Genomic DNA, 18,652 nt, shown 5'->3' with positions numbered 1-18,652 from the left:
ATAACGACCATCTTACCCCGCTACTATTTTCAGAATTGTACGGTTGGGTTAAGGATAATGCGACTTGATTGGTATACTACTTGGACGTGTGTCTTATAGAAATACGTTGTCACCGAAGGGCAACAGTGATTTAATTGATTGGTTAAAAAGAAGATGGCTGCGTATCAGACTATATATAGTATAGGGTGGGGTAAGATGGGATATTTGATCATTCTCTTTTCTCGTCCATTTGGTGAGAAACAAAGTGGTAAACAAAAAACATTTAGAGAATTTGTAGCCCCGCGACTCTAAAAGAGCGTTGTTAATTTATCAAAACACGATCAGGAAATATTGGATAGCATGCGCTAACAACGCAAAATAACCAAATATCCTGATCGTGTTTTAAACAGTTAACAGTGGTCCATGGGAGTCGTAAGGATACGGTTTTATAATTCTTTGAATGTTTTTTGTTTACTACTAAATGGGACGAGTAAATACAGTCAAAAAGTGTTCCATCTTCCCCCACCCTACTATATTTTAAAAACTGCCACCGGAAAAGCTACCGCAATCTATGTGGGTTGATTCGCTCCAACACCGATTAATTACAATGACTTAGCAGCCGGATGTAGGTTAGGTATTCAACATAATCAACGAAAATGGGCGTAAACGTATCTACCCACAAGCTTGCGTGGGCGGCGAAAGTAACATAGTTGACATTTACCCGACATATACAAATACCGGGGATATAAGGACAACCAACACCTGAATTTTACCTTTGATCCAACTTCGCTTAATCATAGTTAGCAATCTTAGCATTGTTTGACCGGTACACAAAACGAGCCACGGAGCTTTGGGCGTTACTTGGACATGTTACTCCAGGACTAAATAAATTTCACCGACGCTCGACGACCGAGTGACTTTTGTGGGAGATTGATTATAAGCACGTACCGGATTTATCGTAGCGTGTTTGTTTTACCGTTTAAACAAAGGGAGAACCGAAGGATATTAAGTCGCCATGTTGGTTCAATGCGGGGACAATGTGGCGACTTATATTCACAATGTAAATAGGTGTGGGGACGCTTTTTTAGGTTAGTGTGTTTCAATCAATGCCTGTTGCATTGCCGCTATATTTTTTATTCTCAATCGTCGGATTCGTCGCTATACAGTAATTAAAAAGATAAATGAAGTAAAGGGCCCAAAATCGCGTATTAAAACCATCATTTCGTTGCTAAACCTAGTCTTTTTGCGCTTGATTCTGTTTCTTTCTATTGTATAAATATCCGAACGCATGATCGGCGTTTTAGATGACGTCATGGTAACGTCACACCGCGAGGCAGCTGATAGAAACCACAACAATATAGAATGGAAAGTAATAATGTATTACAATAAACACGATACGTGGTTAAGTGTCATTTGTGTTTCGTTGAAAATCATGGATTTAATGTCAAAAATATTTGACCGCTAGACGTCGCGCTACGACAACACGTATGTTGGAACGGCAGACGCTCTGCTACCATCTAGCGGAAGTACCCCAAGCATAAGGAATGTGGTGCCGATGCGACACAGTGGTATAAGAGGTTTGAATGGGAATCTCAATACGTGTTGGTTGCGCCATAACCAACACTGGCCTGCTGCAATGAAACCGGTTCCGACCAGTTATGACTGGTTCAAGCCAGTTTGTCAATGACTGCAACACCAGCATAGGAACGACCAGTGCTCATAGTGGTTGGTAGTAACGTCCAGGTGTCAGTGCGGGGGTTGTAATATTCAACTGACACCAAGTTACAGGAGCCGTCGTCACCTCCAACCACATATAACAAGCCGTTGACAGAAGCCACACCTGTGACAATTGTCATTTAAATAGTGGCTTCATAAGCAGAGCAATTTAATCAAATCAATTTTTAAAAGTATTTAGTGGCTGTGTTAGGAGATACAGTGCTTTACAGTTGCTTTTAAATATCCCCCATATTACAATTACCAGTTTCACAAACTATTAGAATATTATATACAGCTTTAACAATTGGCACATTACCCCAACACTCAGGGCGCTAAAACCCAATAGTGACCACTGGAGTGCCTTTGACACAAACTGAGCCAACATTGTTTTTATTTGCTCCATATTCATACACTATCAGTATCACCACTTGTATCTGGAATCCTTCGGTTACGGTGCAAGTAACTGACCACTAAACCACAGTTTTCTACCAACGTTTACCCCACAAGTTACAAACACACCACCAACCTGCGTTCCTTCTACACATATTCATATCGGATATAGGGGACCATGTATTGGTAGCGGGGTTGTACACCTCAGCACTTTTCTTCACTAGTGGACCATCATGGCCACCTACTGCATACAACAAGCCATCCACAACTCCAACACCTGTGTATGATATACGGTAATGCTTATACTTGTGTGTGTATATATGGTAATGCTTATACTTGTGTGTGTATATATGGTAATGCTTATACTTGTGTGTGTATATATGGTAATGCTTATACTTGTGTGTGTATATACGGTAATGCTTATACTTGTGTGTGTATATATGGTAATGCTTATACTTGTGTGTGTATATATGGTAATGCTTATACTTGTGTGTGTATATATGGTAATGCTTATACCTTGTGTGTGTATATACGGTAATGCTTATACTTGTGTGTGTATATATGGTAATGCTTATACTTGTGTGTGTATATATGGTAATGCTTATACTTGTGTGTGTATATATGGTAATGCTTATACTTGTGTGTGTATATACGGTAATGCTTATACTTGTGTATGATATATGGTAATGCTTATACTTGTGTGTGTATATATGGTAATGCTTATACTTGTGTGCGTATATGGTAATGCTTATACTTGTGTGTGTATATATGGTAATGCTTATACTTGTGTGTGTATATACGGTAATGCTTATACTTGTGTATGATATATGGTAATGCTTATACTTGTGTGTGTATATATGGTAATGCTTATACTTGTGTGCGTATATGGTAATGCTTATACCTTGTGTGTGTATATACGGTAATGCTTATACTTGTATATATATTGTATGTTACAAGTTACAATGAGGTAATGGGCAAACTATATTGTAGCTTTGCTGACATGACCCATATACAGCACTATAGTAGGACATTAGCAAGGGATAAATATAGAAATAAGAGCAGTTTTATAAAAGGTATTTTAGTATATGTGTAATTTAAACTCTCCAAAGTTCTGATACTACCTATTAACAAATTACATGCACAATACACATACAACACGCACATATATACAAACCATATACACATAATACCCACATGTACATAAATGATATATACACAGAATATACAATATACAGCAAACACACAGATAATACATACATACATAATATACACACAGAGAGTATATATACACACATACTCACCATATGTTACACAACCATACCACGTGCCCCACTCATTGTAGATATCTACACATGTATATACACACATACATAACGTAATATACACTGTTTCAAACTCACATAAACAACAAGCTGTCCCCACTCCTATACAGAAATAATATACAAAACATCCAGTATACACACAAGGGGGGGTCGCAACACCCTAAACCCCCCCCTGGCTGCGCCACTGCACACACAGATATACAGTATATACACACACATAAATACACACACATAAATACACACACATAAATACACATATATAAATACACATACATAAATACACATATATAAATACACATACATAAATACACATACATAAATACACATACATCAATACACATACATAAATACACATAAATAAATACACATATATAAATACACATACATCAATACACATACATAAATACACATAAATAAATACACATATATAAATACACATACATAAATACACATACATAAATACACATACATCAATACACATACATCAATACACATACATCAATACACATAAATAAATACACATATATATAAACACACTGTTTCACACCTCGTATAAACAACAATCTGTCCCCACTCCCGGTCGTAGACATGTATGTATATATATAAATACTGTACAGACACATACAGTATACACACAGATACAAAATAAACCACCAACCTGCCCCACTCCTTCTTGTCGACATTTCAGCCACAAAAGTCCAAGCTCCACTTGACGTTGAGAAACATTCAACCGACACCAAGCAGTTTCGTGAAACCCCATCGTACCCACCCACAGCGTATAGTAAACCTAGGTGGAACAATTATTATGGCGGCGACAGTGATAGTAAACCAGGTGGAACAATTAATATAGCGGAACATTTATTATAGTGGAACAAATATCATGGTGGAACAATTTTTATGGTGGTAATCCTGGGTGGAACAATTATTAAGGTGGAACAATTACTCGACAGTGGAACAATTACTCTACAGTGGAACAATTATTATGGTGGTAAACCTAGGTGGAACAATTATTATGACACCAACAACGAACAGTAAACCTAGGTGGAACAATTATTATGGTGGAAAAATTACTACAGTGAAACATTAGTCAATTATTATGATGGCAACCGCATATAGTAAATCTGGGTAGAACAATTATTACAGTGGAACAACTATTATGGTGGGTCAATAATCCATATATTACTTATAGCAACTCACCCCCCAAAACAGCGACCCCCACGCTACTCCGCCTGGTGTTCATCGGGGCAATGGATCGCCACTCGTTTGTTTTCGGATCGTAAACTTCAGCTGTGTTTAGACCTGGGAACATAATATGACTCTACATACATGGTGTTTGTGTTATTTATATTTACATTATACAAGTGTGTAGCATTAACAAAAAAAAATTTAACAACAATTATTAAAAACGCGCTGGGGGTAAAATCTATTTGAGAAAAAGTGTTGAATAAAGCGGGGCTGCTAAACCCAACATACAATATAATTAACTCAAATTTGGTTATATTATTAAATAAAAAGCTAAAACAACATACGTTATCATGATTGAGAAATCAAACGCTATATGCAATAGTTGTTGATATAGTTACAATATAAACCAATTTACCTGACGATCCATCGAACCCCCCCACTGCATACAACATATTCTGCAAAACTGCCGCACCCAAAGTTGATCTTCTCGCTTCCATTGACGGCCCTGCTGTCCAACAATCCGTCATTGGGTCGTATTTATCAACTGTTCGAACACGCAAAGAGCCGTTGAAGCCCCCCACTGCCCACACACAGCCCTGTGCATTGTAATGTATCGTAGTTACACCACTGTAATATAATAGTTACGCACATTCTGAACTTTTAGTAAATCTAGGGTGAAATTGTTTAAATTCAGTCACATAATTTACAATGCGTTTGTTAGTTGTCATAAAAGTGAAACACAGACACACCCACCTGAAACACAGACACACCCACCTGAAAGCTGAAACACAGACATACCCACCTGAAAGCTGAAACACAGACACACCCACCTGAAACACAGACACATCCACCTGAAAGCTGAAACACAGACACACCCACCTGGAACACAGACACACCCACCTGAAACACGGACACACCCGCTCGACATCTCCGCGAGTTCATCTCGGAAACTTGCCGCCAACGATCCTCCTTGAAGTCGTAACATTCAACAGATCGTATCGCTTTAGGGGCTTGCCCTCCAACCACCAGCATCGACTGTGGGGGTGAGGTTAAAGTTAAGGTTGCACAATGTACTGCAGGGGTGAGGTTAAAGTTGGGGAGTTGCGTAATATATATATTAAGATTCCAAAGTTAAGTTGCATAATGCAAACTATTGAGTGTCATTGAAGAAACGTGGTTTAGCAATATTTGTGGTACACAATGTTTAATACACAATCCTTGGGCAAGACACTAACAGACATTGCTCCAACCCAGTGGGTAAGGCTTCAAGGTTAGATGCTACCATTATATTGGGCCTATGTGACCTTGAGCAAGACATACACAGTAGCCATAAGTCAACGGTGTACAACCTGCGGCCCGCAGGCCAAATGCGGTCCAAAAAAAGTTGTGCCTATATTTTTCACTGAAGTTTTTTAGTGTGACAATAAACATATATAGTAGTTTTCTTGAAAAATTTATGCCTTCGAACTTTATGTTTCTGCAAGCAGATAAGATGACCCCCTTTTAATATCATAAGATCAAAGCCAAAAATAACTATTACTGGTACCTGGTACATACAAGCCTATGTTAAATAAACGCATGGCCCGCGGGTTCATCCAGTAATTTATACTTGGCCTGGTGTGATAAAGGTTGCATACCCGTGCCATAAGACATACCTTGGGCATTCCTTTAGGTGTTCTTGGTCGTGTCCTTGATATTTTCATCATAGCTCGATGTTCGGGGCTTAGTAGATGATACTTCATCGCTTCTATGAGGAAGTCTTTACACAGATCGTTGTTTTTCACCAAGCTTTCCTGGTCAACTCTCTGTTTGGATGATCAAATACAGGTTGATACGGTTGAATTAACGAATGTAACTTATGTAGCCTAAAGTGGTTAGTCATTATAACACGGTTGTTCTGTTTCATACACTTCGTGCCCGCTTACGAGTTACCACGTATGTAACTTATTTATTCTCGCATGGCGGGGTAACAACAGTCGTTATACACCTCGTGCTCACTTACGAGTTACCACGTATGTAACTGTGTGGGTGATTGTTATTTCTGTATGGTTGACAATTTCGACAACCTGTTAGTGACCACTAGGTTGGAGCAATTGTCGTTAAGTGTCTTGCCCAAGGACACATACGCCCACAATGGTAGCAGTGTGACTAGCATGTTACCAGTTCTCCTGGTGCACCTTACATAAATACTTCATTATAACAACCAATATAACTACGTCATAACTTAAGTCCAACCACTGTTGGACCAACAATGCCGGTCAGTCGGCCACTAAGTTCTATCCTATAAAGGAAAGTATTACACTTGCTGTAAGTGGTATTGTGAAAAGAAGGTGCTTAACATGCGACTAGTGTGCCAGTGGTCCCAGTGTGCCTATTATAACTTGGGCATAAGCTTATATTGCTATAACTCATATTACTTTACAATACATTAACCCTCTCACCTCGACAAGGTAATCGCTCGGCATGAGAGGTAATCGAACATGTTCGAGTAATATCGGCATGTATTGTGATCTAGATACCAAGTCGCTTCTCACCCAACCTATTACTGCTTCAAACACCTGGGGAACAATACATGGTTTAATATGGTGGGGTCATATTTTAATAGAAGAATGACAATGCCATTTAGAAATATATCTTTTTTATATGACAAATTTAGACGAAATATATATCTTTATTATATTATACAGTTGATTGGACTTGATTTTTGTCTGTTATGTATTTCTTAGCACCAGAGTAACAAAGCGTAGACCAAAGTTTTTAACAAGTGCAAGTAAATATGTTAAATCAAATGTAGGTTATTTTATTGATGGAGGGTGGGGGGCCACGGGTGTTAAGTGTCTCTGAAAGGGCCACGGACCATGAATGGTTGGGAACTACAGATATTGAATACAAACTAATTAAAGGTACAACTTTGTATTGTACAATAACCATGTTATACAGTTAATGCAAATTTATACATTAAGATATAAAAGGCCATTTAACATAACTTGACATGGCAACTTTTAATATTACATTATGTTTGTGTTTGGCGGCAGTATAATAATAGTTAAGTAAACACCATTGAGGCATGAAGTTTGTGCTTACACTGCAGCACTGCACGGGCCAATGCAGACACACAATGTTGGCTGTAATTGACCGTTGAAACACGTGATGTGCCAACTATGTATATACATGGGGAATATGCTAGTATGTGCTTGCTTGTGTGTGTATACAACTCTGCGCTATTGAGATTGTATTGCGAGTCTAACATAATAAAAGGTATGTACAAATAGTGAAATATCTTTGTATGCGGTACATGTATTCCAGATTCAATATTTTGAAGTTATTTTTGTGAAAACCCTTTTGTTATTGGCTGGAATACTAATATAATATTTTTAGACTAATCTATTTACAAATATGGGGCATATGCTTGCTGTGCGTGTGATGTATTCGATCTATCTATGCAACTTATGTCTCTATATTTATTTTTATGGCAATTTCATGCTGTATGTATGTGAGGGTTTACTGTGTGGCACAAAGACTTGATATTTTGGCGAGGTCTGGTCAATTCCGACATTCAATGGCAGCAAAACTAATATATAGTAGGGTGGGGGAAGATGGGACACATTTTTATTCTATTTTCTCGTCCCATTTTGTAGTAAACAAAGAACATTCAAAGAATTATTAAACTGTATCCTCACGACTCCCATGAATCGTTGTTAATTGTTAAAAACACGATTAGGATATTTATATATTATGTACTAAAGGTGTCCAGTCTTCCCCCACTACTATATATTATAACGTAGTAATTTGCATTTGAGTCATAGTTTAACAATATATGGGATATAATATGTGCAAGCATGGTACAAAGTTACCTTAATAAACACAGATACCATGTAATACAGTAAAGACTTTATCAACTATATCGCAAACAAACAACTTGAGGATACACAGATGAATCATTCACGTGATGCTTGCATGCGTCACTTGTGTGAGGCACAAACCATGTATGTAACTTGTTTATGCTCGCATGGAGGAGCGACCACAGTCGTTATAACACAGGTGTTCTGTTTCATGCGCCTTGTGCCCGCTTACGAGTTACCACGTTGTAACTTGTTCGTCTTCATATGGCGGGGCAATGACAGTCATCATAACACGGATGTTCTGTTTCATACACCTCGTGTCCGCTTCTGTGTTACCACGTATGTAACTTATTTATCCTCACATGGCTGGGCAACGACAGTCGTTATAACACATGTGTTCTGTTTCATACACCTCGAGCCCGCTTACGAGTTACCGTAACTTGTTTGTCCTCGCATGGCGGGGCAACGACAGTCGTTATAACACAGGTGTTCTGTTTCATACACTTCTCGTCTACTTACAAGTTACTACGTATGTAACTTACTTATCCTCGAATGGCGGAGCAACGACAGTCATAACTCATAATAACATGGATGTTCTGTTTCATGCACCTGGTGCCTGCTTACAAGTTAGCATGTATGTAACTAAGTGACTGCTTGTATTATACAATAATCAAGTTACCATTTCCTCCGAGGAGACGGACAGTTGGTCACTGTTGATTAATTCACAAACTTGTTGACAACTTAGGTTGTGAAACTCCTCGCCTCGAACTACATCGGTGAAGTGTTGCTCTGCGTATGTATATATGGGGTTTAGTTGGTGTGGTAAGTAACTTTTTATACTTGGCTTTAATGAACTAAAACGATGGATATCTACGAACATATAATAACGATATAATACATCATAATAAACCTAAAGTAAACACTATACAACCTAACTATGCTGCAGTACCAACTAAACTAAGTGGTGACTGTGCGTACAACACGACAAAAGCATTAATTACTCGGCGCGGGCAGCAGGAATAAAAGTGCCGAATGCTATCGAAGCGAGACGAGGCAGCGAGTAAACTATTACCACAGTTGGTGTGTAATGTATATATATGGTTCGTTGTTGTAAATCTCACCATGCAAAAGATAGCACAGAAATAAAAGCGCGGCTTCATTTATTTTTTGGGTATCGAGGTAATAAAAAATATGACAAATAATGAAAAGATTAGAGACCGACCGATATCACTTTTTTCCACCGATACCGATACCGATATTTTTAGCTTTTACCGATACCGATACCGATATTTTACCGATATTTGTCACTATAGCGAAACATATGAAATGATCAGTTTTAATCAAAAGTAATGCCTGTATTCAAGATATTGCAAGTTATAGAGAAAAATTGGTTGGTCTACATGTTTTTAGGAAACATGCATGTTCTTAGGAAGGTGTTGCTTTTGTACGAAACGGACGCACATGAACGCTAAACTACAACGCACGTGGACGTTAAACTATGACACACGTGGACGTTAAACTACGACGCACGTAAAGGTCAAACTACGACGCACGTGAAGGTCAAAACTACGACGCACGTAAAGGTCAAACTCCAACGCACGTAAAGGTCAAACTACGACGCACGTTAAGGTCAAACTACGACGCACGTAAAGGTCAAACTACGCCGCACGTAAAGGTCAAACTACGACGCACGTAAAGGTCAAACTACGACGCACGTAAAGGTCAAACTCCGACGCACGTAAAGGTCAAACTACCACGCATAAATACGACGCACGTAAAGGTCAAACTATGACGCACGTGGACGTTAAACTAGCACGCACGTGAAGGCTAAAGTACGAGGCACGTGGACGTTAAACTACGAACACACGTAAAGGTCAAGTAGGACGCACGTCGCTTCGCACGAACTATTAATATATCGGTGAAATATCGGCGCTTTTTTACCGATACCGATTATCGGTGGAACGTAAATATCGGCCGATAATATCGGTGAACCGATATATCGGTCGACCTCTAGAAAAGATAGAATATACTGACATACACAAAACGTGAAGGGCTTGAACAGCTTGCAAGTTTTACCTACACTTATTGTGTTTATCGTTTTTTAATATTTACCCGCAAATAATATAAAGTATTTACCTGTGAATGACCTTGCTTGTGTAAGGAGATCGGAACATGCGTGGATGTCGGCGAACTGTCGAATACCGAGGCAGTTGGAGGGGTGAAGTTGAGATTGAAGGAAACAACAACAAGACTCGCGAACAAAGGTTAACTGTGGGGGAAGATGGTGTATTATGGTTGATTAAATTGTTTTAATATAAGTAATGCACTATACAGTACAATCTGTATATACATACAAGTATAAATAAAAATATGGCATAATACATCATTTATTTGAGCCAGTATTGTGGGATAGGGCATGTGCAAAGGTTAACTGTGGAGCAAGATGGGTTTGTAATATTCTGTTACTTCTGCTACCAGGCATAATGTAATTAATCTTTTAGCGGCTCATCTGGTATAAAAAACTTAATGTGTTTCCTACTTTTCGTCTGCCATACGGCAAGACTTCATCAGGGAACGTAACGCAACATTACACGCACCATTTTTAACAGATGCGTCGCTAAAAAGTTTGTTTTGTTAAATCACGGACAATTTAATATAAGTTGTAACTTAAGGTCAGAGTACGTAAGTTTTAAAGGATATGCCCAGTGATATTAAAGCGATTCGCTAGTTGTCACATTTTAATGGAAAGATAGGCTGATCATTGTATTTGTAGCATCACTACGTTTGATATTATATGTTAATGCATTTATACTGGTTACTCATGGTTACCCTGTTTTTCCCGGGGTAAGCACGCCCACCTTGCATACCCATGTTAGTCGCCTACACACACACACCTCAAGCAAACTTGCAGCAGGAAGTAAAGATTGTACGTTTTCCTCGGTCACTTGTATTTGTGCCGTATAAACATAATCAACCAACTGCAGCAAAGCTTTACCATCGATCCCGTTCAGTTTAACACGGTCGGCGCTACTTTCGCTCATCATGCCTGGAATATTAGGGTACAACAAGGATTACAATGTATGTAGTTATATGTATACAGGGTTTGAACACATTTGACAAGTTAATTACATAGGGGGTATAATAAGGATTATTATTTATTATAATGTATATATGTATAGGTACATAGGATTTTTTGTTTAAAATATATATATCGTCCAAATATATTTAACTGACATTTGTATAAGGATTATATTTACATCTATATTTGACTTGTATTGTAACCAATGTCACTCCCATGCCCACAGTCAAGCTACTGAAACTATTGCAGTGTGTGGATAAGCAGACATGACTATTGGTTGGTTTGGTCATTTATATCCTCGTAGGTGGGAACTTGAGTGACTTATCCATGGTTGCCACTCCCATGCCCACAGTCGAGTTGCTGAAGCTATTGCAGTGTGTGGATAAGCAGACATGACTTTTAGCTGGTTTGGTCATTTATATCCCTGTGGGTGGGAACTTGAGTGACTTATCCATGGTTGCCACTCCCATGCCCACAGTCGAGCTGCTGAAACTATTGCAGTGTATGGATAAGCAGGCATGACTTATGGTTGGTTTGGTCATTTTTATTCTCAACTTGAGTGACTTATCCATGGTTGCCACTCCCTTGCCCTCAGTCAGATTAAAAGCCAATGCAGTGTGTGTATAGGGCAGAGTAAACAGAGAGAACTTTGTTTACAACTAGACACATAAATAGCTTTCTAATTGGTTTACAACGTGTGCTCGTAACCTTTACAATATTACCCCATAATATGTTGCTATACAACATTGAAAAAGTAATAAACCTTGGCTCTTACTTACTATATATAACATGTATGTTTTGCAGTACATTCATTATTTATATTATTGGATAAAATACTTTTAATCCAAAACAATTGTGTCCTTAGGTTTTACATCTAGTCACGCCTATAGTGCTTTAATAAACCTGGCATATATTATTGCTATTAACAGTAAAAGCTCTCTTTAACTTTTATTAACCATAAAAATTTAGAATGACATTTAAGGTGTTTTAAAAGACAAATAATCTAAATTCTTCTTAAAATCCATTAAAAATATGAATGACAAACCAAGGAGATCATCTTTAAAACATAAGTATATTACAACACTTGTCAACACATATCATAGTCTGATTAGTCCCTAAAAATCTCCCAAACAAAACCATTAAACAAATCTATATTATGCACTGGGTCGTCAATGAATAAATAAATGTAACATATTTTTTGAGTGACAGGGAAATGACAGTCGTTATTACACAGATTTTCCGTTTCATACACCTCGTGCCTGCTTACAAGTTACCACATATGTAACTTATTTATACTTAAGTGCCAGGGCAACGACAGTCGTTATAACACAAGTGTTCTGTTTCATACAACTCTTGCCTGCTTACAAGTTAGCACAGAAGTTTTGCAACTTTATTGTTTTTCTATATGGCTGACAATTTGGACAACCCATTAGCGTGATTATTATCAATGAAACAATTACTTCATAAACAACCCACCATTAAACATAGCCATGAAGTAAGGCGACCCCGATGCCATCACCAATCTATGCACGGGTATTTCCAGGTCACCAGCTACAAGTATGACATCACATAACACATTGCTCCTGTAATATGATGTAACAATGCATTAGGTTTGATTTTAAGAAGTTTGAAGTTGTTTTTGTTCTTTGGTTGGATTTTTAAAGTATAGTCACAAAGAATCGCCAAAATTATAATTTACAGTTTTTCAACTTGGTATAGATCAGCGTCTCTTAAAATTTTTCATTGTCAGGCACTGTGGAATATTTGCTGGGTAAAGGGAGCTGCTTGGCATAAATAAGACATAGGTTGTGAAGCCTTTGTTTCAAAGATGGTGGATTAATCTGCAGTATTGATCTTGTGGCATGCTCCTTGTTAACACAATATGTTAGTGCCATTAACAATTGATGATCAACAATCAAAGTTTTATGAACGAATAATGGTTTTAACCACAATTACATTTTTAAAACTCTCAATTTTAAAACCAAGATTTTACAAAAAGTTGAATGTTTGTTTTTAAACAGACCAACAACATTTTTAAAAATCTCAAAACGTACAAGATAGTTTTGTACCGGCTGCCGGCACATACAAGACTGTAAGAAGAAACAATTTAAAAAACCTTGATTGGTAAATAATAGCATTAAAGGTGACACATTGACGCAAAGCAGTTTTGTTGCATCAGTAACAAAACTTTATTAAAACACCTCGGTAATAAGTTCCTATATCGCCTTTGTGCCGCAAGTTAAGCAAACTTTTCCAATGTGCCAAAAGCAATATCATTACAGATTACGTATGAATGAATTAATACAACTTATTTATCCGCTCATGGAGGGCAACGACAGTCGTTATAACATGGCCGCACGGCTGTTCTGTTTCATACACCTCGTGCCAGCTTGCGAGTTTTGTCGAGTTACCACGTATATAACTGGGGGTGATTGGTTACCAGTAGTTAAGGGTTAGTGTTCAGAAGATAACGTAATGGGACGATTCCTCGCCAGCACTAATAACAAAAAGCCAGTCTGCAGAGTATGGCAGTTCCTAACGAAAATCTCGCGCGTGCAAGACGGTTATTTTTTGCTTGCGCGCTTGCTATCATTACAAATCTGCGTGCAAAGCATGTACATTTTCAAGCCACGTTAGGAAATCTTACTTAATTTAATACGTATTTTTTTCTTTGTTTAATAAATTGGCGTGCGTGGGACAAATTGTGGCGAGCATCACCAAAAGTCTGTAAAAAAATCGCGCGTGCACCTCCCATACTCTGCAGTCTGAACAACAACGATTTACTTTCTTAGGGCATTCATTGAAGCGAATGCATCCTTGGTGTGAACGTCGTTCCTGAATTGTTGAGCATTACTTTGCATGCGCCCCGTGCCCGACTTTCCACCAGCAGCAGCGCAAGCAGCGGCCGCAGTTGACTCACTACAAGACTCCAGTTCGGTGCCGAAGAAATTCATCATATTTAAAATATTAAGATACTGCGGTCTCCAAAATTTTACAACGGGCACAAATCGTGAAACTATTTCTTTGTGATCATTTATTTCAGCCGATTTGGTTTCTAATAAGTTTAAACATGACTTAGTTAATACTGAAATGGAAAATAAACTTATTTAAGAACTTCCATTACCGTAAACATAATTATAACCTTTCATCAAACAACAAAAACAACAAAAATCATTTTCAGAGAAAAAACATACCCAAAGTAGTTCCAGTGAATAGTTACGCTAAATAAAACCTTATAAAATAATTTTCTAAAAAAATATTAAAGATAACAATTTTAGTCTTTTATAGATTAGACAAAAATAATAATAATATTTACAAAGTGGGAATAATGTAGTTTAAGAGCACTTACATGCGGAATAGGCAATAGGGTACACATTACAAAACAATTTGCTAAATTGGTCAACTGTACTTTAAATATACTTTGATTATGACGCAGGCAACAAGAGAGCGAGCACACAATTGTTTTCGTTTATTTTATTCTTCCTTTACATATGGTCTGCTCGTCATACCAGCAGTTGCATACAACAACAGACATGTCGTGCAAATCCCGACCTGGATAATAAAGTGGTGAATACGACCTTCCAACTGCATATGATACACGCCAAGGGATGTAGCGAGAGATGAGTTCTCAGTTACTGCCACAGCCGCTGTTATAAACGTAAGCACAAGAGAAGCGATGCGACGTTGCTTGGGTATATCTGATAACCATGCATAGTATGAAGCTAATATATGCGCGGCTCCCACCACGAAGATATGGAACGTGGGGCTTCCATCCATTAGAGTGATCTGCTTCGTACGTAATTTGTATTGAAATATTTTAAAGTAGAAAGTATGCATGATGAACTGGATTGCCGTGATCGCCTGCAAAGTACAATGATTCGAACGGGTTTATATATTATTACGAAATAAAACATTTGTAATATTATAGTCGTTATAATTTGAAACCATTTTTACATGAATGTATGTCTACATCACTATACCTACGTCGTCATGTGTACGTCATCTCTAAAACATTTGTGGTAACCCCTAAGCAGCGGGAACGAGGTATATAAAACAGAACACCCGTGTTATAACTGTCGTTGTCCCGCTACGCGAGGATAAATAAGTTACATTCATTATACAATATTACCCACTCTGCCCAAGACGATCGCATAAGATTTTGACCCATGCATAATCTTCCCTCTTTCCTTCATATCCACCGATCCGAACAAGACTAACAGCCCGCCTATCAACCCCATGTAATGCAAGGCTTGTAAGAAGTTCATCTCGCCGTGGATGTGCCTCGGGTAAGCACCTAAAGTGGGAGAATATGTCACACCTCGTGCCCACTTATAAGCTAACACATATGTAACTTATTTATCCTCGCATGGCTGAGCAACGACAGTCGTTATAACACGGGTGTTCTGTTTCATACACCTCGTGCTTGCTTACGAGTTACTAAGTACATTACTTTTTTATACCAAACCGTAGCGTTAATAAATAAATTATACCGTTGCGCTGTCAGTTTTCTATGGAAATATTACGTCACGTATGACGTCACTTACCTATCCCACCGTGTCTGACGTCATGATGAATAAGAAATGTAAGAACAGAGAAAATACCGATCATACCAAGGCACGTCAGCTCTAAGCTGTAGTTGAACAATATTCTAAAAAAAACAATTAAAGAGATAAGAATGATATAGTAGGTTCGGATAAGACGGGTCATGTTCATTTACTTGTTTCGTCTCATTTCGTAGTAAAAGAAGAACATTTACAGAACTATATGACTGTATCCCCTCGACTCTCATATATTGGTAATAGTATAAAACACGATCAGGATATTATTTTCCAAAGGTATCCCGTCTTACCCCACAGTAATATACAAGGTCTGTAATAACCAATTGGACTTAGTTCGTTACCTGATTCCGAAGAAAGCGTAAACAACGGCCACAAGGTATATCATGTTGACTGGAAGCCCTGATTGCTTGAAATAAGCGGCCCTCACTTCGAACGACGCGATGTACCATACCGCATCCGCTAAGATGCAAAGAGCGAATAATATTCTGAAAAATATAAATAAACCTTTTTATAAATGAATGAATGAAATTTATGTGAAAGAAAAGGTCTCATAAAAGTTAGGGTTTAACCTTTGGGTCTACTGTTTTGCGCTTTGTCTGTCTCTTCGTTGTTTTAATTTATTCTTGGAGGATGGAAAACGACAGTCGTTATATAACACAAGTGTTCTGTTTCATACACCTCGTGTCCGCTTACAAGTTACCACGTATGTAACTTTGTAGGTAATTGCTTTTTGTTCAAGCTACACATCTAAACAGCACATACTAACATAAGTTACATAATAGGTTTATTCCACGACAACAACATCTTACCTGAACTTCTGGAACGCCGAAGCGTCAAATCCTCTAATTGTATTCAAAGCCATTATGGAACAAATTAACAATGCGGTCACAATTACTTGTTCAATCTAGAATCCCTTTGTTACGTGTGGTAGAGTCTTTATTACATCACAAACGTCGGTAACCGAGAAACGAACGTCATGTTCCGGTACCAGGGACAAACAAATTGAGTTATGATTGTCAAACACAGACGCTGGAATATAAATTAACTCGTTAATACCAATTATTACAAAAATACCAACTAATTCAACGTGGTTCTAAATCTGTTACTACTTCTGTACTATGTCGTGTTCTTACATATAAAAAACTCAGTGCAGGCCACAAAATCTAAACTTTTATTTCATTTACGGTTGACTGGTTTGATTTTAGTAAACCTAAATAGAATTTTAAAGAAGTACCACCTTGAAGACCTTACTACAAGTGGTATGCTTACCATAGGTCGGAAACCACTGGTTCATATATTTCTTATAAATGAATCTTGACTACACATAGCTTACACATCATCCAACACGAGGTATTGTTTGATTAGCGCGACAAACGGCACTAACTTCTCGGTCAATATTTAAACTGAGTGAAGCAATGTGAAAATACTTACCTTAAAATTAGGACGTCATTCATATGGGCGGTGATGACGTAGTAAGACGGCTTACCGAGCTACCAGCGTAAGACTGTACGCGTATAATGTATAATGCCTTGGCACAGCGGTAACTGGGGAGTTATAGTAGGGTGGGGGAAGATGGGACACCTTTCATTTTATTTTATCTTTCTATTTAGTAGTAAACAAATAGCACCTAAGAATTATAAAACCGTATCCCAACAAATCCTATAGACTGCTGTTAATTGTTTAAAACACGATCAGCGGGATATTGGAATTTTATGTGCTAAAGGTGTCCCGTTTCCCCCCATCCTACTTTAACCCGAGTGCCGAACCATACACCCCTAGTTGGGTATCTAGTGTAAGGCCATAAAAAGGGCTGGCAACCTATTAGTGATAACTGAAGGTTTCATTCAAATGTAAAGCTTTGAGCGAACCGGTAAAGCTTTGAGCGAATATCCAACACGTGGGATATGGGAAAACGAATCTACTAAGCAGTTATCTATACTCTGGTGTCTTATACCAACACTAGCGTAAGTGTATTCTTATGCAACCAATTTAATCTTACCATATTTATTTATCATTTTTCTTTCTATCGGCGAGAACTTGTAATAAAATCGCTCTCAATAAATGACATGCATGGAACAAATACGTGGGTACACAGTTTATTATGAAAATACGAAGTGAAACACAGATAACGTCATATAAGCAAAAATGTGCACACCATGGGACCTCGGATTTAGGCCAGAGCCGGCCATCACCCAACACCTAGGGTGCTATGACCCATTAATAGATCACTGGGTTGGAGCTATAACTGTTGGAGATAGGCCAACAATGGTACCATAGTAGGGCATTGAACCCGGTCTCCTTTGGTTAGGATGCAGGTGCCCAACCATTGAGCAATGTCACTGCACCAATACAGCATTTATATATTGTGCCCAATATACAGCTTCCCCTGTAAGAAAAACCACATGATTAAGTTGCAAGATATCCAAGTTACCATTAGTAGCATATGCTGTAATATTTGCATCAGAGGTTCATTTGAAAACAACATGATATTTTCAGAGTTGGATTGTAATGGCATCATATGCAATAATTTATATGGGGCATTTATCAATGTATAACATTATGCTTACCTAAGTATTGAAG

The 18,652-nt window shown here is 38.0% G+C and overlaps 2 protein-coding genes and 1 non-coding gene across 3 annotated transcripts; all 3 read right to left on the bottom strand.

Moving 5' to 3' along the window:
• Nucleotides 1-1,337: 1,337 nt before the first annotated feature.
• LOC149741073 (kelch-like protein 3) lies at nt 1,338-14,623 on the bottom strand. Its single transcript, XM_089881247.1, has 13 exons — nt 14,298-14,623; nt 12,990-13,096; nt 11,329-11,480; nt 10,571-10,703; nt 9,114-9,223; nt 7,034-7,150; nt 6,248-6,397; nt 5,493-5,627; nt 5,008-5,188; nt 4,605-4,706; nt 4,066-4,194; nt 2,222-2,362; nt 1,338-1,819 (listed from the first exon to the last, which is right to left on the bottom strand). The coding sequence occupies exons 1-13, from the start codon at nt 14,468-14,470 to the stop codon at nt 1,647-1,649; spliced, it is 1,803 nt and encodes a 600-aa protein (XP_089737373.1). The 5' UTR covers nt 14,471-14,623; the 3' UTR covers nt 1,338-1,646.
• Nucleotides 14,624-14,972: 349 nt separating this feature from the next.
• LOC149741072 (uncharacterized) lies at nt 14,973-17,122 on the bottom strand. Its single transcript, XM_089881349.1, has 5 exons — nt 16,882-17,122; nt 16,414-16,557; nt 16,058-16,161; nt 15,647-15,807; nt 14,973-15,374 (listed from the first exon to the last, which is right to left on the bottom strand). Exons 1-5 carry the CDS (start codon nt 16,932-16,934, stop codon nt 14,988-14,990), a joined length of 849 nt encoding a protein of 282 aa, XP_089737475.1. The 5' UTR covers nt 16,935-17,122; the 3' UTR covers nt 14,973-14,987.
• Nucleotides 17,123-18,526: 1,404 nt separating this feature from the next.
• LOC149741071 (small nucleolar RNA SNORD36) lies at nt 18,527-18,596 on the bottom strand. The gene has a single exon (XR_016387382.1). It is a non-coding gene; the product is annotated as a small nucleolar RNA SNORD36 (small nucleolar RNA).
• Nucleotides 18,597-18,652: the final 56 nt, after the last annotated feature.

This window comes from Ciona robusta, chromosome 1 (genome assembly GCF_009617815.1).
Source record: "Ciona robusta chromosome 1, ASM961781v2".
NCBI lineage: Eukaryota > Metazoa > Chordata > Ascidiacea > Phlebobranchia > Cionidae > Ciona > Ciona robusta.
Note: the sequence above shows the minus strand (reverse complement) of the source record. Positions and strands in the feature narration are given on the sequence as shown.